Source organism: Eucyclogobius newberryi, unplaced genomic scaffold, assembly GCF_026437365.1.
Source record: "Eucyclogobius newberryi isolate DKJ021-1_F unplaced genomic scaffold, fEucNew1.0.hap1 SCAF_19, whole genome shotgun sequence".
Lineage (NCBI taxonomy): Eukaryota > Metazoa > Chordata > Actinopteri > Gobiiformes > Gobiidae > Eucyclogobius > Eucyclogobius newberryi.
Window position 1 is genome coordinate 22682901 of NW_027315823.1, and position 18355 is coordinate 22701255.

At 39.2% G+C, this 18355-nt stretch overlaps 1 protein-coding gene across 6 annotated transcripts in view; it reads right to left on the reverse strand.

The window, feature by feature from the left end:
* The window catches only part of ephb2b (eph receptor B2b), a 114764-nt gene that overhangs the window by 18319 nt on the left and 78090 nt on the right, over positions 1-18355 (reverse strand). For all 6 annotated transcript variants that reach the window (XM_072452181.1, XM_072452183.1, XM_072452179.1 and 3 more), the window contains exons 4-5: positions 15397-15552; positions 13281-13616 (exon numbers count right to left, since the gene is read on the reverse strand). In XM_072452181.1, the coding sequence (XP_072308282.1) occupies positions 13281-13616; positions 15397-15552 (492 nt within the window). The remainder of the gene's footprint in view (positions 1-13280; positions 13617-15396; positions 15553-18355) is intronic.

Consider the following 18355-nt stretch of genomic DNA (forward strand, 5'->3'; position numbering starts at 1 on the left):
ACTCCATTCATACTTAGATACTAGAATAGGAAAAAGCTAATAATATAATTGTTTTCTTTTTTAATGCTCAAACAACTTAAAATAAATACATAATGAACAGTATCCAGGTAATTCTCCACTTCTTCCAAACAATGCAGCCACTCTTTTCTGAGTAGCCAAGGTCAGCCGAGTGTGAACACATCCAAGTCCTTCAACAACCATTAAGATTAGTTTAGGCTAAGTGTAAAGCTAACACAGGAGGGCACAGTCTGGGCCTAGAGCTCTGGGTCTGTCCCGCTAAGTGTCTGTGTGGAAATGGGAGGGGTGCAGCCTCAGATTTATAACAGGGGCCTCCTCTCATCTCCGCACACAAACCGCACACGCCGCCGTTTCCCCCGGTGCACCAATAAAGACGTGTACTCTGTGGAAAGACTAGTGACTGGAAAAGCAGCCACGCCTCCCTTATTACTCTTACTATGGGTAATCTATGCCGTTGCAGCACTGAGCCTTTTCACTCCTTCGATTTATGTCTGCTATAAATCTGTAGCGCGTGAGGATAATTGGACAATTTATGTTATGTTAAAGCAGCTGGTACGACACCTGTTCTAAAATGAGTGAGTTTTCTCAATCTCTTGACTCAAACCTAGGGGTGGCTGATAGTGACAAAAAATGTGTATACTGTATTCATATATTGTGTAGTAAATGTTATTCAGATGGTATTCTGGATATGTGTTAACAGGTCTTTAAAGGTATTATCTGAGGTTTAATTTTTAGACAAATGTGAAATGTGTATAAATTAATCACAAAAGTGCAGAAATATCACTTTATACCTTTATTTCATTTTTTCTTGCATTATTTTTGTGGCATTTTGAACAGCATAGTTGCAATTCAAAATGTGAATAACTTCAAAACCACATTTAAGATATTTTCTAAATTTCAATATAATTACCAACCTCTAAACCCAACAATGTGTTTTTTTAATGTAAAAAAGAAAATAATAACAATGATAATGTTTTTGAAGTTACTTAATCTTTTGTCCCTATATAAAACATGTTAAATGTACCAAATATGTAATGAAAAGCAGAAGTGAAATGCAGCTGTGAAAAGAGGACTAGCATTAGTTAGTTTTCTAATAATTGCAGCTCACCACCTCTTTGGCTCTATCTATAAAAAGGAAATATTGAGTGTGCATTATATTGTTAGAATCCATCTCATCTAGTTCCATTAACCATTCACCAGCCTTCAGCGATTACCAGTCAGGAAAGATGAACCCCATTTTAATGTCTTACTGCATTACATTGTATTACATGATGCATCAGCCACATCTATCAAGCCTCGTACGACCTCTCATCTGCAGAGAAATTTATCTAAGGCCACAACAGATCATGTCCGACATAAATAATGAGCATGAGTCACTGTGAGATATATAGCAAATGGGTTTGGAGATAATAAATTGCTGTTCTGTTCTTGTGTGTAAATCACTTAACATTGTGATGCTTTGTGCCTCTTGCTTGAATACATTATAGATCAGTCTTTCCTGAAGCCGGAGGTCTCATAATAAACACCGAAGTATCCAGCCAGGACATGGGGGAATCTCCTCTGACACACAGTTTGTTTGTGCTCGCAGGATGACGGCCTAATAAGGCAAACAGGGAGTCTGAGGGAAGCTCACGAGTATCCCATTACGGATATACACATATTCAGAAGTGCCACATGGCCGTCTCTGCATACTATTTCCATTAAACACACGGTACAGCCATGACTGGAAACCTGAGCCTGAGGCCGAGAAACAAAGGCAGCTCATGTATTCATGCTGAGGAGATGGACACATGCCAACATGAAAGTACTTCGAGGGCACTACTATTTTCATAAAGGTACCTGTTCTACAAAAGTAATAGTTTGACTAATTCAGTATTCAGTAGTCATAGTATGGTTGGGCAATTAATTTAAGATTAATCAAGATCGAGAATCAGTCATGTCTTGTCATCAATAACATATTTTTTTAATCAATACACAAAATGTGAGTAATATTGTATATGTACATATTATGTTTGTGACATTCTTGTATATGTGCATGAAATCAATGCTGAAAGCCATTATTATTTTGTTTGTGATAAGAAAAAGTAAAATCAAATAAAACATTTAGATCAATAAGAGTACACTGTTCATACGTTACAGCATCCAGGTTCCAGTCGCCCACAAACAAATAAAATAATACAAATAAATAAATAATGTGTGATCTATATCCCCCATTACCTCAAAATGTGTTTAAACATGTTTTACTGCCAGTACCACCACTAAACTGCTTTTGTCCCGCAGGCACGTCAATTTATTTCAATCATAACCAAAGCCTCTCACGATTTGTGTCCGTGCTATTAAAACATTTTTTCAAACACAATAAAAAAAACAAAATGTAGTCAGAGTTGTTGTTTTTATTTTATTTTTGTCATGTAATCTCATAGCAGAGGGCTTGTTTTGTCCCTTATAAATGTTTGGTCACAGATGTAACTATGAATATTATATCATATTGTGTTGAGTGTAGAAAAAGAATGATAAGACCAGCAACTTTTACTGTTTATTATGTTAATGACCCAATGATCATATCACACAGGCCCATTATTCATTGTAAGACTTTATTAAAATTGGTAATTTATACAGACAAATCATTGTTACCATTATTGTCCAAGTGTTAGAACACAAGGTAATTTAGTATAATAATAAATTGGTCAGATATTAAATATTCCAGGCATAATTTAAAACCTTTCTTCTTCTCACTACATTTCAAGCTAATATTGTTTATCCTTTGTATTTACTTGAGAAACATGGTGAACATTCAGATGTTGGTGTAATTGTGTATGTATGAACTTATGTGCATTTGTGTGCGTTCTGTTTTTTTTCTAAATCCTTGATCCATTTACAGTAATATGTAAATAAACAACATGTTTTCATCATATCTGTAACTATTATAGTTCAAACGTGTCATATTCTCTGACATAAACTCGAAATACATCAATCAGTCAATAAATCAACAGCTAATTTCTCATGTTTATATTGCACATTTCCCATACACTGCATATTGGAGACAGATATGGCTGTATTTGACATATATGAGTGTTTTTCAGTCCATGCGTCTCGAGCTAAAGCTGACGTTCCACCAATTGACTGTGGAATGTGGGACCGGGCCAAGTCCCCGTTTCACTCCAGTTCGGCCTACAGCACTGATCCACATATGAAAGCCATTTGAGTACGTCTAATTTATGTACTCCCAAACTACTAGTCCTTATTGTGTTCCCGGTCTTCAAGCCTTGCCATTTTCCACTCTTCAAGCTAATCTATAATTCAGAGGTTTGGGTAAATACTTGGTTTTCATTGTGTCAACATGAGTCTATGGAGCTACGCGGCTAAATACATGTTTGAGTCGTTTCAAGCCAATTTCTTTGTTGTTACAGTCATTATTTTTAAACCCTGTGGATTGCACCCTATTAAGTCAATTAGACATGTAACAATATAGTGAAAGCTTGGTTTGTGTAATGTACAGCAGTATATAGCATGTATATCCAGGCGTATCACTTGGTTTTTCTCAATGAATACTCCTCTGTTCCAAAGAGATTTTTACAACAAGTACCTGTATTGTAAGTACGCAAGATTCAATTAGGTGATTTAACCAATAAGATAAATTGCATTGACTGAGATGTCTCTAATTGTGTTTTATTGGCTTTTGTGGAAGAAAACAGACAGAAGAGGATTCATATTGGTCACAACAACATTCCTCGCTCAACAAAAATCTTAAAGGCTTACAGATAATCATTGCTGTAATCAATGCAAATGTTATATTGTTGGTAACATTTTCAAGGTTCTACATTACATGGTCTGATTGTGAGGATGGGAGGCCCCAGCTGTTCTTACAGAATAAGGTTTCAGGGCACACATTATTGCTCAGCCAGGGATCTGATACGAAGGACTTTGGAGTGCTGGGGACTCTATTGTAGCGCGACACGTTGGCCTTGTACCAAAACAGCAAGATAAAAAGGCCCATTTGTTTGAAGAATGTGGCTAATAGATGTTTTACTGCGGCGTTTTAGCAGCCAGTAAAATAACCCAATCTAATAAAGATGTTATTGAGACATTTCGACTCATTCACATTCAAGATTGTTTTTTACGAGGCAAGATCCAGAGGTTACACGTGATGTCACTTAGCTTTTAGTTTAGTTTTCATGTGAATTGTTTCGCTGTAGTTGTGGCAATGGGACTAGAAGTTTTCACAAATAGAACGTAAATATAAATGGGCAGTGAAATGTTTTAATCAGTGTAAAGTAAAAGTTGAAAAAGAGGCAGATAACATGAGGATGCAATAGCAATTTCTTCTTCTTTTTATAGATTTTTTTCATGTTATGAATGAAATCAATTTTAGCATTAACAGGTATTGTTACACTGTAGTTGTAGCAATAGGACGAGAAGTTTATAAATCGTTTCACTAATAGAATAAAGACATACCCACTGCAAGCTGAGCAAACAAGGTCAATAGTAATGAATTCATACTTTTATTATTTATCTATTTTGTATGTTTCTGTAATAATTTCCAAATGTCCCAAAAAAAAACAAAGAATACCATTTCAGATTTACTGAAAATAGTAGTAGCAGCTGAGAAAAACGGACTCAAGAAACGTTTTAAAATGTATTTGTCTTTATATGATTTATTAAATGTTTCTCCTTGACATAAGTAATAATCATTGCTCACAGAACCTTCTCTTTGAGGGCCCAAAGCCGGCTTCACTCTCTGCCTCCATCACACTCTCTTTCTCCTTCGTTTATGAGTGCTGTTCAGCGCTGTCTTAAATGGAAAGAGACACCGTATTTGCATTTACTTTTCGCGCACTGGCAGCTTGCCCTTTTCCCTCAGCTGCAAAGGATTGTGGGTTTTACATCTCCCAAAATGTTCCAGTGCAGTAAAGCTACAAAAGTAAGATTTGCGTTCATCAAGCTCAAAGCCATGTGGTAACATGCCGGGGGTTGTGACACATGTGGTATGATATAAGCTAATTCCAAAATAGGCAGCTCAGGAAGTTTTACGTCTTCGTAGAGGTTATGGTTTAGCGCTAAGTTAGACCAATTCACAAGCCAAATAAGTTCCACGTACGCAGAAGGAAGGAAGCTACTGAAGCTACTGAAGGAAACTGTCAAAGAACTGTTTATTTGTCATAGGCCTTAGAGAAGTAGATGTAACATTTTAGCTACAAACGTTGGATCAAGTTGGCTCTACTATACACAATATGATCTTTTTGGATGCATTCACACTTTGGTACTGGTCCTGATGTAGACTCGGTCTGGCCTTGTTCTGGTCCTGATTCAGTCCTGATTCAGTCCAGGTTTAGTTACACAATTTAAATGTGTCTTATCCAACTCTCTATTAGAGTTTAGGAGCAGAACAATAAACGGTTACAAAGGCAGTGCTGAACACCGCTCTTTTCTAAATTAACTGGAACTAAACAAATGCACATACATTGTTTCACTGCAACGCATGGATTGGTCTTATATTCACTAGGGATGGGTTTGATTTGAACACGCTCACTGTAATGTTTGCTCGCGCTTTGCTTTTCACTCGAGGAATTATTTATGTGTCTCAAAACATCCCAAACTGGACTCCGTTTAATCAGCAAGATGTTTTTCTGTTTTCAAACAACTTCCAAAGTGGCATTTGTAAGAGGAAAACTGCACAAACCACAGAGTTCCTTTCAATATCGCAAGGCCACAATGAGGAGCAGCATTCTTTTCTTTCTCCTCGGCCAGAGACATAAAAAATACTGTTAATTCCCACAGAGGAACATGGCCTGAACATAACAGAGTCATTTCCACCAGTTTTGGAAGTTGACATTTTAATAATCCTGCCGAAGGGGAGAACTTTTCCCTGATGCCAATTTCAACATTTAGACAAAATAAAATATAGGCAGAAGAATAGAGTCTCTTCACATTGCTGCTCCGCCAACTATTTTACGTTACGCTGTGTTGAGTATCCACGGTAATCTCAATAGCCAAGAACAACAGAGCCCCAGCAGCACGAATTTGTATTAGTCTTGTAAGATCTGCATTCAATCAAGAATAAAATATAAAATTTAGGGCATTTTCCCTTTACCTCAGAATGTCATCTTTCCTGCATAGGCTCATGTTATCGGCCGTGTTGTGATACAGTCTAACATATTGAGCTTATTCCGCCCCGCCCACTTTTCCCTCTCTTTCTCACCTCCGATCCAGTGGGAACTCTGTTGGTTTAAATGGAGAACGAGGAAAAGTCGTGCCGCTAAACATAATATAAAGTAGACTGATTTGTGTAAAATATCCTATGTTCATGTGCTCCACCAAGTCAACACGGCATCGAAAACCCAAACCTAAATAATGAGGTAATATTAATAAGAATAAGAAGAATTGTCCTGTCTTAATTCAAAATAATACACACTATGAAAAAAGTGGATTTCATTACACAAACATTCCTCTTCAACTCCCATTTTGCGATAGCTACAATATAGAAACTGCATTCCACATCTGCCCCAGTTTTTTTTTTGTATCAAGTTATGACTTTTGGCTGAAGCAATGGGAATGACGCTTTAACTACAAAGTACGAGGTTACTGCGATGAGCGGAGCACAATGAGGAAGGATTACAAAAGATCATCTGCGCTTATAAAGTTCCTGACCTCAATTTACACATAAAACCTCGGAGGGGATGAGTCGAGTTGGCATGTGAGCGAATCCAGGCTACATTAAAATGAGAGGTTTTAGCGATATATGAGGGAAGAACAGCTTGTAGAAACTCCAGACAGTTGAAGGATGGTTGTGGCGGACAATGACAACTCTGTGTTTCAAATAACCTTAAAAGTGATCCTTAAACCATACTACCGAACATATTTAGAAGGAAGATAGACCTTGTTGGAACTGTTCAAATCCATTTTCATAATTGGATAAAGTAGATTTGAAATGAATATAGGTGGGCATGACCCCTTTTTGTTTTACCGTCTTATTTTTACTGTGTTGTTTTAATGAGTCTGCATGTAAAAAAAGTAAATAGATCAGTGCATTAAAGCGTGGTCACTTATATCTAGCTATAACTCTAAAGCACTCAGCGATAATTAATTGTGTGTCCACATTATGCTCCTTTTTACAGCCCACTGGTCCAAAAGATCATGGCCTTTTAACCCAGATTTGTGCGCAGGCAGGTAATGTGCATACTTTATTCTTCTCTGGTGAAAGCTCATAAGCCCCGCAAATCCCAAGCAGAAGGATGAGATGCATTCTTGTACACAGGGAAACGCACTCACACAAAGCTGCTGAATTATTTACAAACTAAAGCAATTAGTTAACTAATTTTGACAGACTAATTGGGTTTCAGAGAGTAAACAGATTCATTTCATGTAGTCATTTATTTATTTTTCCAAGATTTTTGGCTCGTAGGCTTTATTAGACAGGAAAGACAGCGTGAGATGGGGGATGAGAGAGAAGGGAGGACATGCAGCAAAGCGTCAGAGTCAGGTGGAGAAAATATCTGTGATTGAGCATGGCAGCAGCATCAAACAGAGACGCTCTAATCACTAATATTACTGAAATAGAATATCATCACAGGGATCAGATTGCCACTCAATACTTGTTTCCACATCACCCAGCCCTACAAGCATTGTCATTTTAAAAGTAGATTTTAATTTCACTCTTCAATTTGTTAAATATGACCATTCCAAATTGCACATTTTCAGTTCAAGTGAAATAGCACCAACTTAATGCTGTCCTGTGTCTCATGTGTGTGACTGTATGGTGAAGAGGAAGTCTGTCAGGTTGTGTCTGCTCTGAGTTCAGGTGCACACAGTCTGACCCGCTGTGGCATCCTCCATATGTGCTCCACTTAACACTCCTGTCATTGTCACGCCACCCGCCATGACACTGATGGGCCCTCTGATAATGATGTTTCCTGGCAATTCAGATTCATTTGTAAGGAAGCATTATCTCATTATTTTGAGATGGCCATATCGCCTTGTATCTCGTTATTAGTATTTATTAGAATGTGTGTTGTGGTTTTACACAGTATGAGTTTATTAATTTGTTTTATATTTAAATGTATAATTAAAAATGAATTATTAATTTAGAATATAAATAGACACATATATTCTACATCAATAATTCATATATATATATATATATATATATATATATATATATATATAAATCCATATAACATTCCACTGCCCACACTACTCCCAAGCTTATAACGATGACACTGTCCTAGACTCAACAGCGCACTGTCCTGCAGGGGCGTCTGGAACACCCTGGCAGTGCCCTCTGGCTCTAAACACAGCAGCACACTGACAGCATGGCTCAGTGGAGCAGCTAAGCCCCTCTAACCTGCGCTGTTTGCATAGAATTGAAAAATTTGAAGAATAATGAAGTCATAAATCTTCTCCAGACCACATGAAAAGGCCGGAACTGATTAAACCCCACCTCCCTGGAAAATGGTTAACTTCCTCAATCAGTTCACCTGATAAGAAACCAATTCACCGCCCCTGGTTCTTGATAGCATAAGCGCCAGGCTGAACAGTTCACCTTGACTTAATGGAACGGCAAACAAATATGTCCCCTAGAATCCAATATAGCAGCCATAAAATGCAATATGGCCCACATAGGCTAAATGTCAATCTGTATCTTATGTGTAATTGTCATATTTTTCAAATTGTATTGAGGTAAATGTTATTTCAGCACCTACAGCGATGGACTCACTAATCAAAATAGGAACCAAACAGGGCAAGCCATCCAAACAGGTTACACCAAGATACAACGTAAAACTAGGTAAGGTTCAAACTGGGACACAAACACAGTCCGTCTAATTATCTATAAGTCAATATTTACAACTATTTAAATTATTGTACATTTGAAATATTCTGTGTAGTCCAAAGGCAACATAAACCCCAAAGCACAATTCTATGGGCTTCATTTGTTTGTGCTTGTCTTAGAAACATCCAGGCAATTTGTAGGCAATAAAAGGCTTTCAATGACCATCTCTCCTCATGTAAACAACATTTAGCCAAGACTACCAAACCATACATCCACTTCAGTCGCTCCAATCACAACCACTCCAAACATAGCCCACTTACCCAGCACTTACTGACATGTTTGACATATTGGGAAGCAAAAAACATATGTGTGGGTTACTCATCTTTCCAGTTAAGTTTCCAAATGGTATGATGGAAAAGTGGCAGGAGAAGTCCACTGGGTGCATTTGATTCTCCGTTTGCGCGATGTGAACTGACAGATTGAACTTGCATGAATGCGGTTTAAGTTACAATTGTCATTTCACTGAATTGTCATTTCACTAAAATGTAAGCCAACAATAAGGCCCATGGAGAACGTTTGCATTCATTAACATTGAAATCTCGCAGACATCTAAACTGACTATATTGTTGTCAAGAGTAAACTAAGGCTCATAGTTTCTATAATCTCCAGTTCCTGGTTCCCAATCCCAATGAGAGAAATATAATGAATCAAAGAAATCAGATTAATGTGTTTCTAAAAACAAATATGATATGTCCTGATCCACAACTAATTCTAATGACCTCAGTTCCTTCCTCAGTCCAAGAAGCAGCATGACCAAATGTAAAGCCTATTCAAGAGGGATTTCCAACCCTCTGCATGTACAACCCACTGCACAAAGCATTGTGGGTAATCGTCATATGCTTATAAAACAGACACAAATGCCATTCACTGTTCTCTTTTGTACAGTGTGTAATCAAGCACTGCCCTTTCCAGGCCAATCACATCCTTTATCAACTGTCGCCAGCCACCTACAGAGGGGGAGGACGCTCCCTCTGCTTTTTGTACTTCAGAGACTGCAAAGTTTGAGTCACTGCTCAATCCCCCGTCCTATCCATGCATCAGCAGTCATAACCCAGGACACGGGACGTCCCACACAAGGCACTAGTCACTTCACTTTTACTCAAGTCTTTAGTTTTGTTTGCTTGATTTAGATGTAATGAGAGTTTACTTGGACAGTAGTATTGTAGTTGTAGATAGTTCCAGTTTCAGTACAGATATCCATTAATAACCCCGTTCTTCTTTTTTACGTATAATGTGCAATGTCAAATAATTTCAGATTGATGTTGTGATGTGTTTGTATTTATTAAATTGACAAATAGTCCTGGAGTAACATTTATTGGCTGGTGACTTGACTTATAGTTATGACAAGGGCCAATGAGATAAGAGTACAAAAGCAATACTTATGATTATAGCAGTAGAAGGTTGAAGAAGTCAGTAGTGATTAGTACTTTGGTATCATATGTCGCATATGAACCTATTCAGAATCTGATTGTTCAACAAATACTAATAATACTAATTGCCCTAGTATTATTAGTATAATTAGTATTATTAGTATTTAGTAACTAATAAAATAGGCCAATTATCACAACCGACTATTACAAAAATCGCATCAATATTTTCCCAATCTCCAAAAAAGTTGCCAATGGGTTGGAACATTCTTAGTATACTGTATGTTCAGAAATGTATTTATTTTAAGATACGTCTCCTATTTTCTCCTATCTGCTCATCTGCTTACATTTAAGCGAGCTGATGCACCACTCTCTCTCTCTCTCGTTCTGTGCAAATAACCAAGCAGCCCTAATTAAAAACAGTACTATTTGAATTAATAACAGTTGTAGTCATATTATTTGTGAAAGTTAAAATAAGTTAACTTTGTGTTTTATATATTTTATAACATGTTTTCTCTTTTAAAACAAAAAAAGAATTACCGGTAATTAACTAACTAACTCCTTTTATGCCACTTTCATACACACTGACTCAGAGCTCCAGCCTGTGGTCCAGTTATAGTAATTAACATACTTGTAGTGTACACCTACATTCATACACTATTATCTTTGTTTTCATGAATCTCACACTCACATTCTCCGCGGAAGAGGGACTGCCCAAGGTAATTAGGGTTGACATGATGTTTATGTAACCTCCAAGCCTCACCAACCAGCTGCAATTATGGGCTCCCGTTCCCTATGACCCCGTCCCGGCAGCTCTGCACCACCAAACACTGTTGCCCCGTGTGCCAGGAGCTCTATGGTTTTGCGGGGTGACGGCGAAAGGTGGCGGGCTAAACTAGGGCCAAGTAAGAGGTGAGTTCTTTTCACAGCTCCGAGTTCTGGCCGCCTAATCCGAGTTGACGGGACACTTCAGAGCGACCCACCCCCGCCTTTGAGTTTTCGCCAGGACCCTATTGGCTGGAGCGAGGCGGAGAAGTCAAAGGGGTGGTGATGGTGGCAGACTTTTTGTGGTGCAGTGAGAATGCGTGAGGGAAGGGGGCCCATTACAATGCTTAACTGCACTCGCAGGGCCTCATTAACCCTCCACACCAGTGACTCAAATCAAAACAGACAGTAAAAAGGAGGTGGCTGTCCAAATAAAGGACCTCAGTTATAATGCAAGCGGGAGAGCTGGCATTGTAGCACACTTCTTTATGGAGCTTTTACACAAGTGCTGCACAACTTATGAATCAGGACTGTCATGTGTGTGCAACTGCAAACCTTTGTGACACCCTTTGTACAACTTAGAAGACTCCAGTAGAACTGAATGTAAAACTTTAGTTGTATAGTAATATCTGCTATTATTATAAGAGATGACAAGCCTATTATGCTTGTTGGAATGTAGAGCTATAATATACTGTAGTATGTCTATTGTTTGAATAATCATTTAATTCATGGACCTTTATAAAAATACTTCCCAAGATGGATTCTTGAGGGAAGAATATAAATCATAGGTCATATCTTAATTGATTAATTAGCTAACTGTAGTGACAAAATAGCAGTAGAATACACATACTTAATTTACATACATTTTATTAGGGTCATTTTAATGTTTCATCTTGTTTTTATAATCAATGCAGTGTATTTTGAGTTCCCACAACTCTTTTTTCCAGTCCATAGCCCATCGGCGCTCAGGGCAACAGAGCTTGGCACAGCAAGTGATGCATCACACAGAGACAATTATAGAGCGAATCAATGCAGCCGTCTCAGTAAAATAATTAGAGACTGGCCCCACATCCCCTGTAATAATAGAGTGCTGCAGTGCGGAAAATGAATATGAATATTGCACTTCTGTTTTGTTGTCTCCAAGTTATATAGTCATGTTTCTTTTTCATCATTGGGCACACAAATATCATCTTTTGAAAAGGGGGTATAATTTATATATCTTTTTGTTTCAAAATAAGTGAGAGAGAAGATATATTGAAACTTCTGATAATGCAATAACATCACGTTGACCATCTCTGGCAGCTGGTAGGAAAAAAAAAGTCATAATTTGAAATCACTTAAAAGGACTGACTTAAAATAGTTATTATTTATGGGCAAGGGTTTTAAAGTAACATTGTTTAACCGTACCATATTTGCTCAACACACCCTGGGCCAACTTGTCACATCTCTTTTCCATGAGTAAAATCTAGAGCGACAAGGATAACATGCCACCTCGCACTGAAATTTATGGGACTGTTGCAAGATGTAGAGAAATTTAACCTATTTTCAAAAAGAGAAGTGAACCATATAAAGTGAGAACAGACTTGCAATGCCACAGAGACAGCCCAAAGCCACACTCAGAGCAGCATGATGATGAGGTCATAATGTGCAGACCCACAGCCATCACAGCTCATCTGTCACATCGTCAAGCCCTCACTACATCCCATTCTCAGGCCCTTCATCTGCGTACAGTAACACACAAGAGAGGCTGCGTTCTGTACTCTGTACGAGCTGGTGGAGTGGCTGCCAGTGTTTCAGTCTTACCAGCAGTAATCGAATTGGGACTTAACTAAGACACAGGGAGTGGCAAGGAGGGGAGATGTATTATTAGGACCATAAAAGGTCTAAAGCAGGATCAACTCAGGTCTAAAACAGGGACGAAGCAGGATTATACCGTGGTCTAAACTAGGACTAAACTAATTCTAAAATAAGACCGTGGAGAGAGTGAGCTGACTTAGCCAAAGCTAAGTCTATACTACGCTAAACCTAATCCAAACAGGTAAACTAGAATTATTTGGGAGAAAAAAGGAGAACAAAAATCAGAAGCCAGATTTGAACTATGTCTGTACTGGGACACATATGGTAAATGGCTAAATCTACTAAACAATTACTGACCGTTGTACGCTGGAGTAGTTGCAGAGATGTTGTAATAGAAAAAAGAACAGGCTAAATTATAGTCAGACTTGCTGCAAAAAAAAAAACTGAAGACAAAAATTCAGTGTGTGGAGCATAAAGTGTGGTCGGAGCCAGATGGGCCCACTTACCGGCCTGGTTCGTGGTGATGTTGACTGAGGCGTATTGGGGGGAGTAGGGGCTCTGATCTGACACCCCGTTGACAGCCTGGACTTCAAAGGTGTACTGCGTGTGGGCCAACAGGTCGCTGATGTAAACCCGCGACTCAGTCAGGCCCAGCTGACGGGGCACAAACTGGACGTTGTCCCCACAGCGGGTGCAGCCTCCCCGGCCGCCGCCACAGCTCTTACAGATGATGTTGAAAACCACATCCTCGCGGCCCCCCGAGTCCTTGGGAGCTATCCACTCCAGCATCACTGAGGTCTCGTTCACGCTGGAGATGACGTTCTGGGGGGCTGATGGCACGGCTGCAGAACACACAGCGACATGGTGATGTAGGATAATAGGACTGCATCAAACTACATATGTTGGTGACTATTTATGGTAGGTATATAGATACAAAAAGAGATCATGGCCATCGTATTCCTTCTTGCAGGATACCCAGATACCCAGAGAACCCTCTTTTGTCCAAAAGTAGCACAGATTGTAGAACACATAAAACATTAAGACGTGATACTGTATTGTATTGAAATTTATTCCTTTTAATGAATTGATGGATTAAAATGGTCCTCATAATCCAGTCTGATAGAAAGGTAAGTAGTGTGATGTAATGGGGTGTAGCAAAAGGGAAAAAGAATACAAAAAAGAACAGTTTGTCAGAGAATAGGATGCAAGAGGATTTGCTTGACTGTTGCTTGTTGAGTGTCAATTTTTTGTGTGATTGAGTGAAGGTGAATTTACAGACAAAGGGCATAACAAACAGGCACATGAAAATTGAAACTGCTTAAGCTCTTGGCTCGATGCGCTCCTTCAGCCTCTAACCCTCAAGAGTCTTGTTTACACGGTCTCATTTTCTCCAGCGCTGTCCACTTAGTCAAGTGTTTTCTTAATGTTTTTCCTGATGTTTTCCTCATGGGGCTTCACACAGTTACCGCAGAACAGACAAACCTATGTTTTATGTTTTGTTCCCGGCAGCGAGAGTGGAAACTTTCCACCAGAAACTGCATGTGGAGTGACAGGCCAAACAAACAAACAACAAATAGTGTTTATCTTTTGCAGCCATGTGGGGCCAATTATGGAAGATGTATCCTCTAGGACTCTCCACACCTCCCACACGTTCTCAAAGCTGACTCTATCTTCTTATTTAAGCTTCTTCTAACTCGTCATGACCAAATCTCTACTTCTGGATAAAGGCCCATTGGATTTCCCTTCTTAGTGTCTCTTCTGCATGAAAACATAACTCCTCCTGGGCCTCTCTTTGCTGGGGAGGACCACTGCGCTTCTCTATTAGCTGTCCACTGTGATGAACTTATTCCCTTTGCTTTAATCAGATCGGGCCCTGCTGTGTTTAATTCTGGTGATGTGACGCTGCCACTTTTTCATTCACAACAGCTGCTCTAGTCCCAGAGCCAGGCTTATGCAAATCACCTTTGTTGGAGACCATCAAATCTATTCCCCTCCTTACTTTCTTTCAACAGGCTGCTAGTGGGTGAGGAAAAAAAACATAACTGATTTGCTGAAAGAAGCATTTTTTTGTAGATCAACTCTCACCTGCTTTGTTTTAGTTTGGCCACTCTCTCTGAACTACTTCTGCTGCATAGAAAAATGCACTTGACCTTTCTCGCCTGTCTTCTTGGTGATTCTCCCTTGTGTCCTTGGCCCTGGGTGCCAGCTTCAAATTCAAATTTAAACACCTTCATTGGCATGACAAGAGAGAGTGTCAGCCGGGCCCATTCTGCACACTCGGATCACTACAATGCCCCGCGGCCTGGCCCAGTAACCTTTGCCCCTGCCTGGAGTAGACACTGTGTGATGCTGAGGAGGGATGTACCGAGCTTGTGTGTTGGGTCAAGTTTTTGGACAGCAACACTATGGGCATTTCACTGCCGTATCGGTGTGAAGGACAGCTCTGACAGGCGTTTTCTGTTTAGATTTACACAGACGACCACTGTCCTCTGATCCCAGGGCGCTTCTGCTCGCGGGTGTGAAATGCGTACTGTCAAAAGATTCACATTTGACATAAAAGACTTGGCCTTTTCATGTCTGCCTGCTGGTTTTGGCGAGCAGTTTCAAGTGGGCTATACTCACTAGTGCATGGCATCTGGAGAGGATCCGAGTCGGTGCGGTAATATCCGTTGCGGCAAACACAATTCATGGCGCCTTCGCTGGTGGTACGGCTGTTGATGGGACACTGCATGCACGGCTCGTCTCCTTGGGTCGGTTTGAAATAGTTAGATGGGCAAGCTGAAAGAAAAAAAGAACACATTTCATTACTAATGGGGATTGGCTCAAGACATACTTGGTCTGCTAATGACATGGATTAGTTGAATGAAATGGGGCGGGGCAATGCCAAAAGCATTCAAAACTATTAAGTATTTCTATGATTTGACCATATATTGGACTCAAAGTGCAATGACAACACCACAAAACTACAGGACATCATACAATTACAGATTTATACAGAGAACTACTACTACTGCACTCACGCATCTCAAGAAAACGCACACTACATGACTCCTTCATCCTGCTGTTGTGAATACAAATCTTGCAAAATCCCCCAAAACAATTAGTTGACTAATAAAAGTTTTGGTCGACCAAGACACGACTGATCGACTAAACAACTTATATAAATTGTTTTATCATTTTTCATTGCTTTATGTTGCACCAAAGTAAGTTCCTATGTTTGTGAATTCTGTTCATTGACAAAGGCAATGAACCCTTTTCTGATTCTAATTCTCCACAGGCCTAATTTAAATATAATGCATTTCTACCAAAGTTCAGAAATTTGTAATGCTCAGGTCTATTTTTGCATGTGAGTAAGCGTTTTAAACAAGCAAAAACATTGATTTGAGAAGAAAAATGCAGAACAATAAACTGGTATGATGTGTGTATTATTATTATTATTATTATTATTATTATATTTTTTTATTTTTTTTAATGAAAGCTGGAAGATTCCATTGCTACTTTGCATGTATAAGCTAAAATAAAAAGAAACAAATGTGACATCATCATAACTAGGAGCAACACAAATGCAACAAGGCTTCATTTTTCATCCGTATAAATAAAAATCAGAGCGTGACATATAAATAGATCCGAGGAAAGCTTTGCATGTGAAGCAACTCACTGGCAACATTGCAACACATTGTAAGTTTGCTTTGAATTATTCACTGGGCTGTAGTTGCCGGGGAAATCTCCGAAGCGCACTGGTTTCAGTTAAGAGCAACGCTAAAGGTCTTTTGGAGGAAACCTGGGAGAGAAGCACACAGACACACAACATGTATCTGTGCATCTGCCCCTGGGTGAGTGCTGGCCTCTATAAGCGCTGATAAACAAACCAACTGTGTTATCCTCTCCTGACTCACACGTCCCAAACATCCACTGCTGAAAACGAGCTATTCCTTGCATTTGCACCTGCACACTGTTCATAGATTTTCCTTTCTTTCTATTTCTGGACTGAGTTGCCGTGGTTTAGCTCCAGGTAACAGAGCCCGTATCCCTGCTGGACTGATAAGAAAGAAAAAGACAGAGGTTTGAAAACAGAGGTGATGGGAAGTTTAGACGCGTCAAAGATTCACACAGGGAAAACAGTGCAGGTACTTAGAAACCCTCAGGTTAGGTTTAATTGATGTCAAGGAAAATATATTTTGACATTACCGGTAACGTTTTTTTTATGGCTGTGAGTTTGTTGTCAAAGCAGCCGGACAAAGCAGATTTGCAGAGATATTTAGAGTATTGACCACTCAGTCAATGTTTATATATATATTTCCTATTGTATTGGCAGCTGGGACCATTGCATTAGCAGATGTCTAAGCTTTTGAGAGCTCTGAGTTTTAACTGCCACAGCCTATAACTTTACAGAAGGACGACAGAATTTCCTATACATTTTTATCACTAAGGCACAAGTACCTTATATTATTCATGGTAGTAAAACATTATTACTTCATTGCAAGTCTTCACATGTAATTACAACCCCGGCATCTGGAATATGGGAAACATTAGCAGCTGCGATTTCCATTAAAGAGGTCAAATCACAAAGCAGAATTAGTCCTCATCCAATTCTCATTCAATGTTGATGAAACACAGACTCTTGACTGCACTCAGACAACCTCCAGCACATAACGCCTGTCTTTTACAACTATTAATGTGACTACATTAAGTATTGCTCTATACAACCGCTTCCTCTACATCCTGGAATGCTTTAGAAGGTAGGAAAAATCGACCAATGGTCCTTTCTCTTTGCCGTTTGAATGTTAAAAACGTTTGTAATACAAGATGCAATTTCATTAAAATATAAGATGACTTCAGTTCTGGACAAAGAAAATGATGTATTTCATGAATAATAATAAGACTATTCACAAAGAGCATGCCAAACAATGAAGGATTGAGTAAAAGTAGGAACGCACTGTTTTGCAATCCAAAGTTATCAGGACTATCAGTAAGGATTTCCAGCATAAATTCAAATGATCTCAACCATCTCTTCAGTAAATATTAAGTCTGACATGTTTTTTCTTGGTCCATGATGGATGGGGTAAAGGTTTGGGGAACAGGGCGAAACATGAGGCTGGGACATTCACTCTGCCAGTCAACAGAGTGTGTGAATGAGGCCCAGGCAACTACCATGAGGGGAAAGGGGAGAGCCGCAGCACCAAAGGGAACAGAATAAAGAAGTGGCAAAGGGGGGACAGAGAGAAGTGTAAAGACGCACAACAAAGAGAGCAGAGAAGAAAGAGAGGTGGGGAGCAGTTCTGTACAAGAGGATCTCTGCAATCTGCTGCTACTACACAACCTTTGAGTCCGTTTGCCATCGTGTGTAGGTGCAGAATCAATCAAAACTATAATTATGATAGCTGCATGTGAGATATTAAGTTACAAAATAGGATTGCTGCTGCCCCGATTGTGTTTATATTGTTTAAGTTGCAAAAAACGTATGTGTGTCCTCTAAGCCAGCTCTATCATTTGATCCCTATTGGTAAATATCACAGCAATTAACAGTGCTAAAAACGTACTCTACCTCGTACACTAATAAAATAGCAAAGTAACCTTGTTG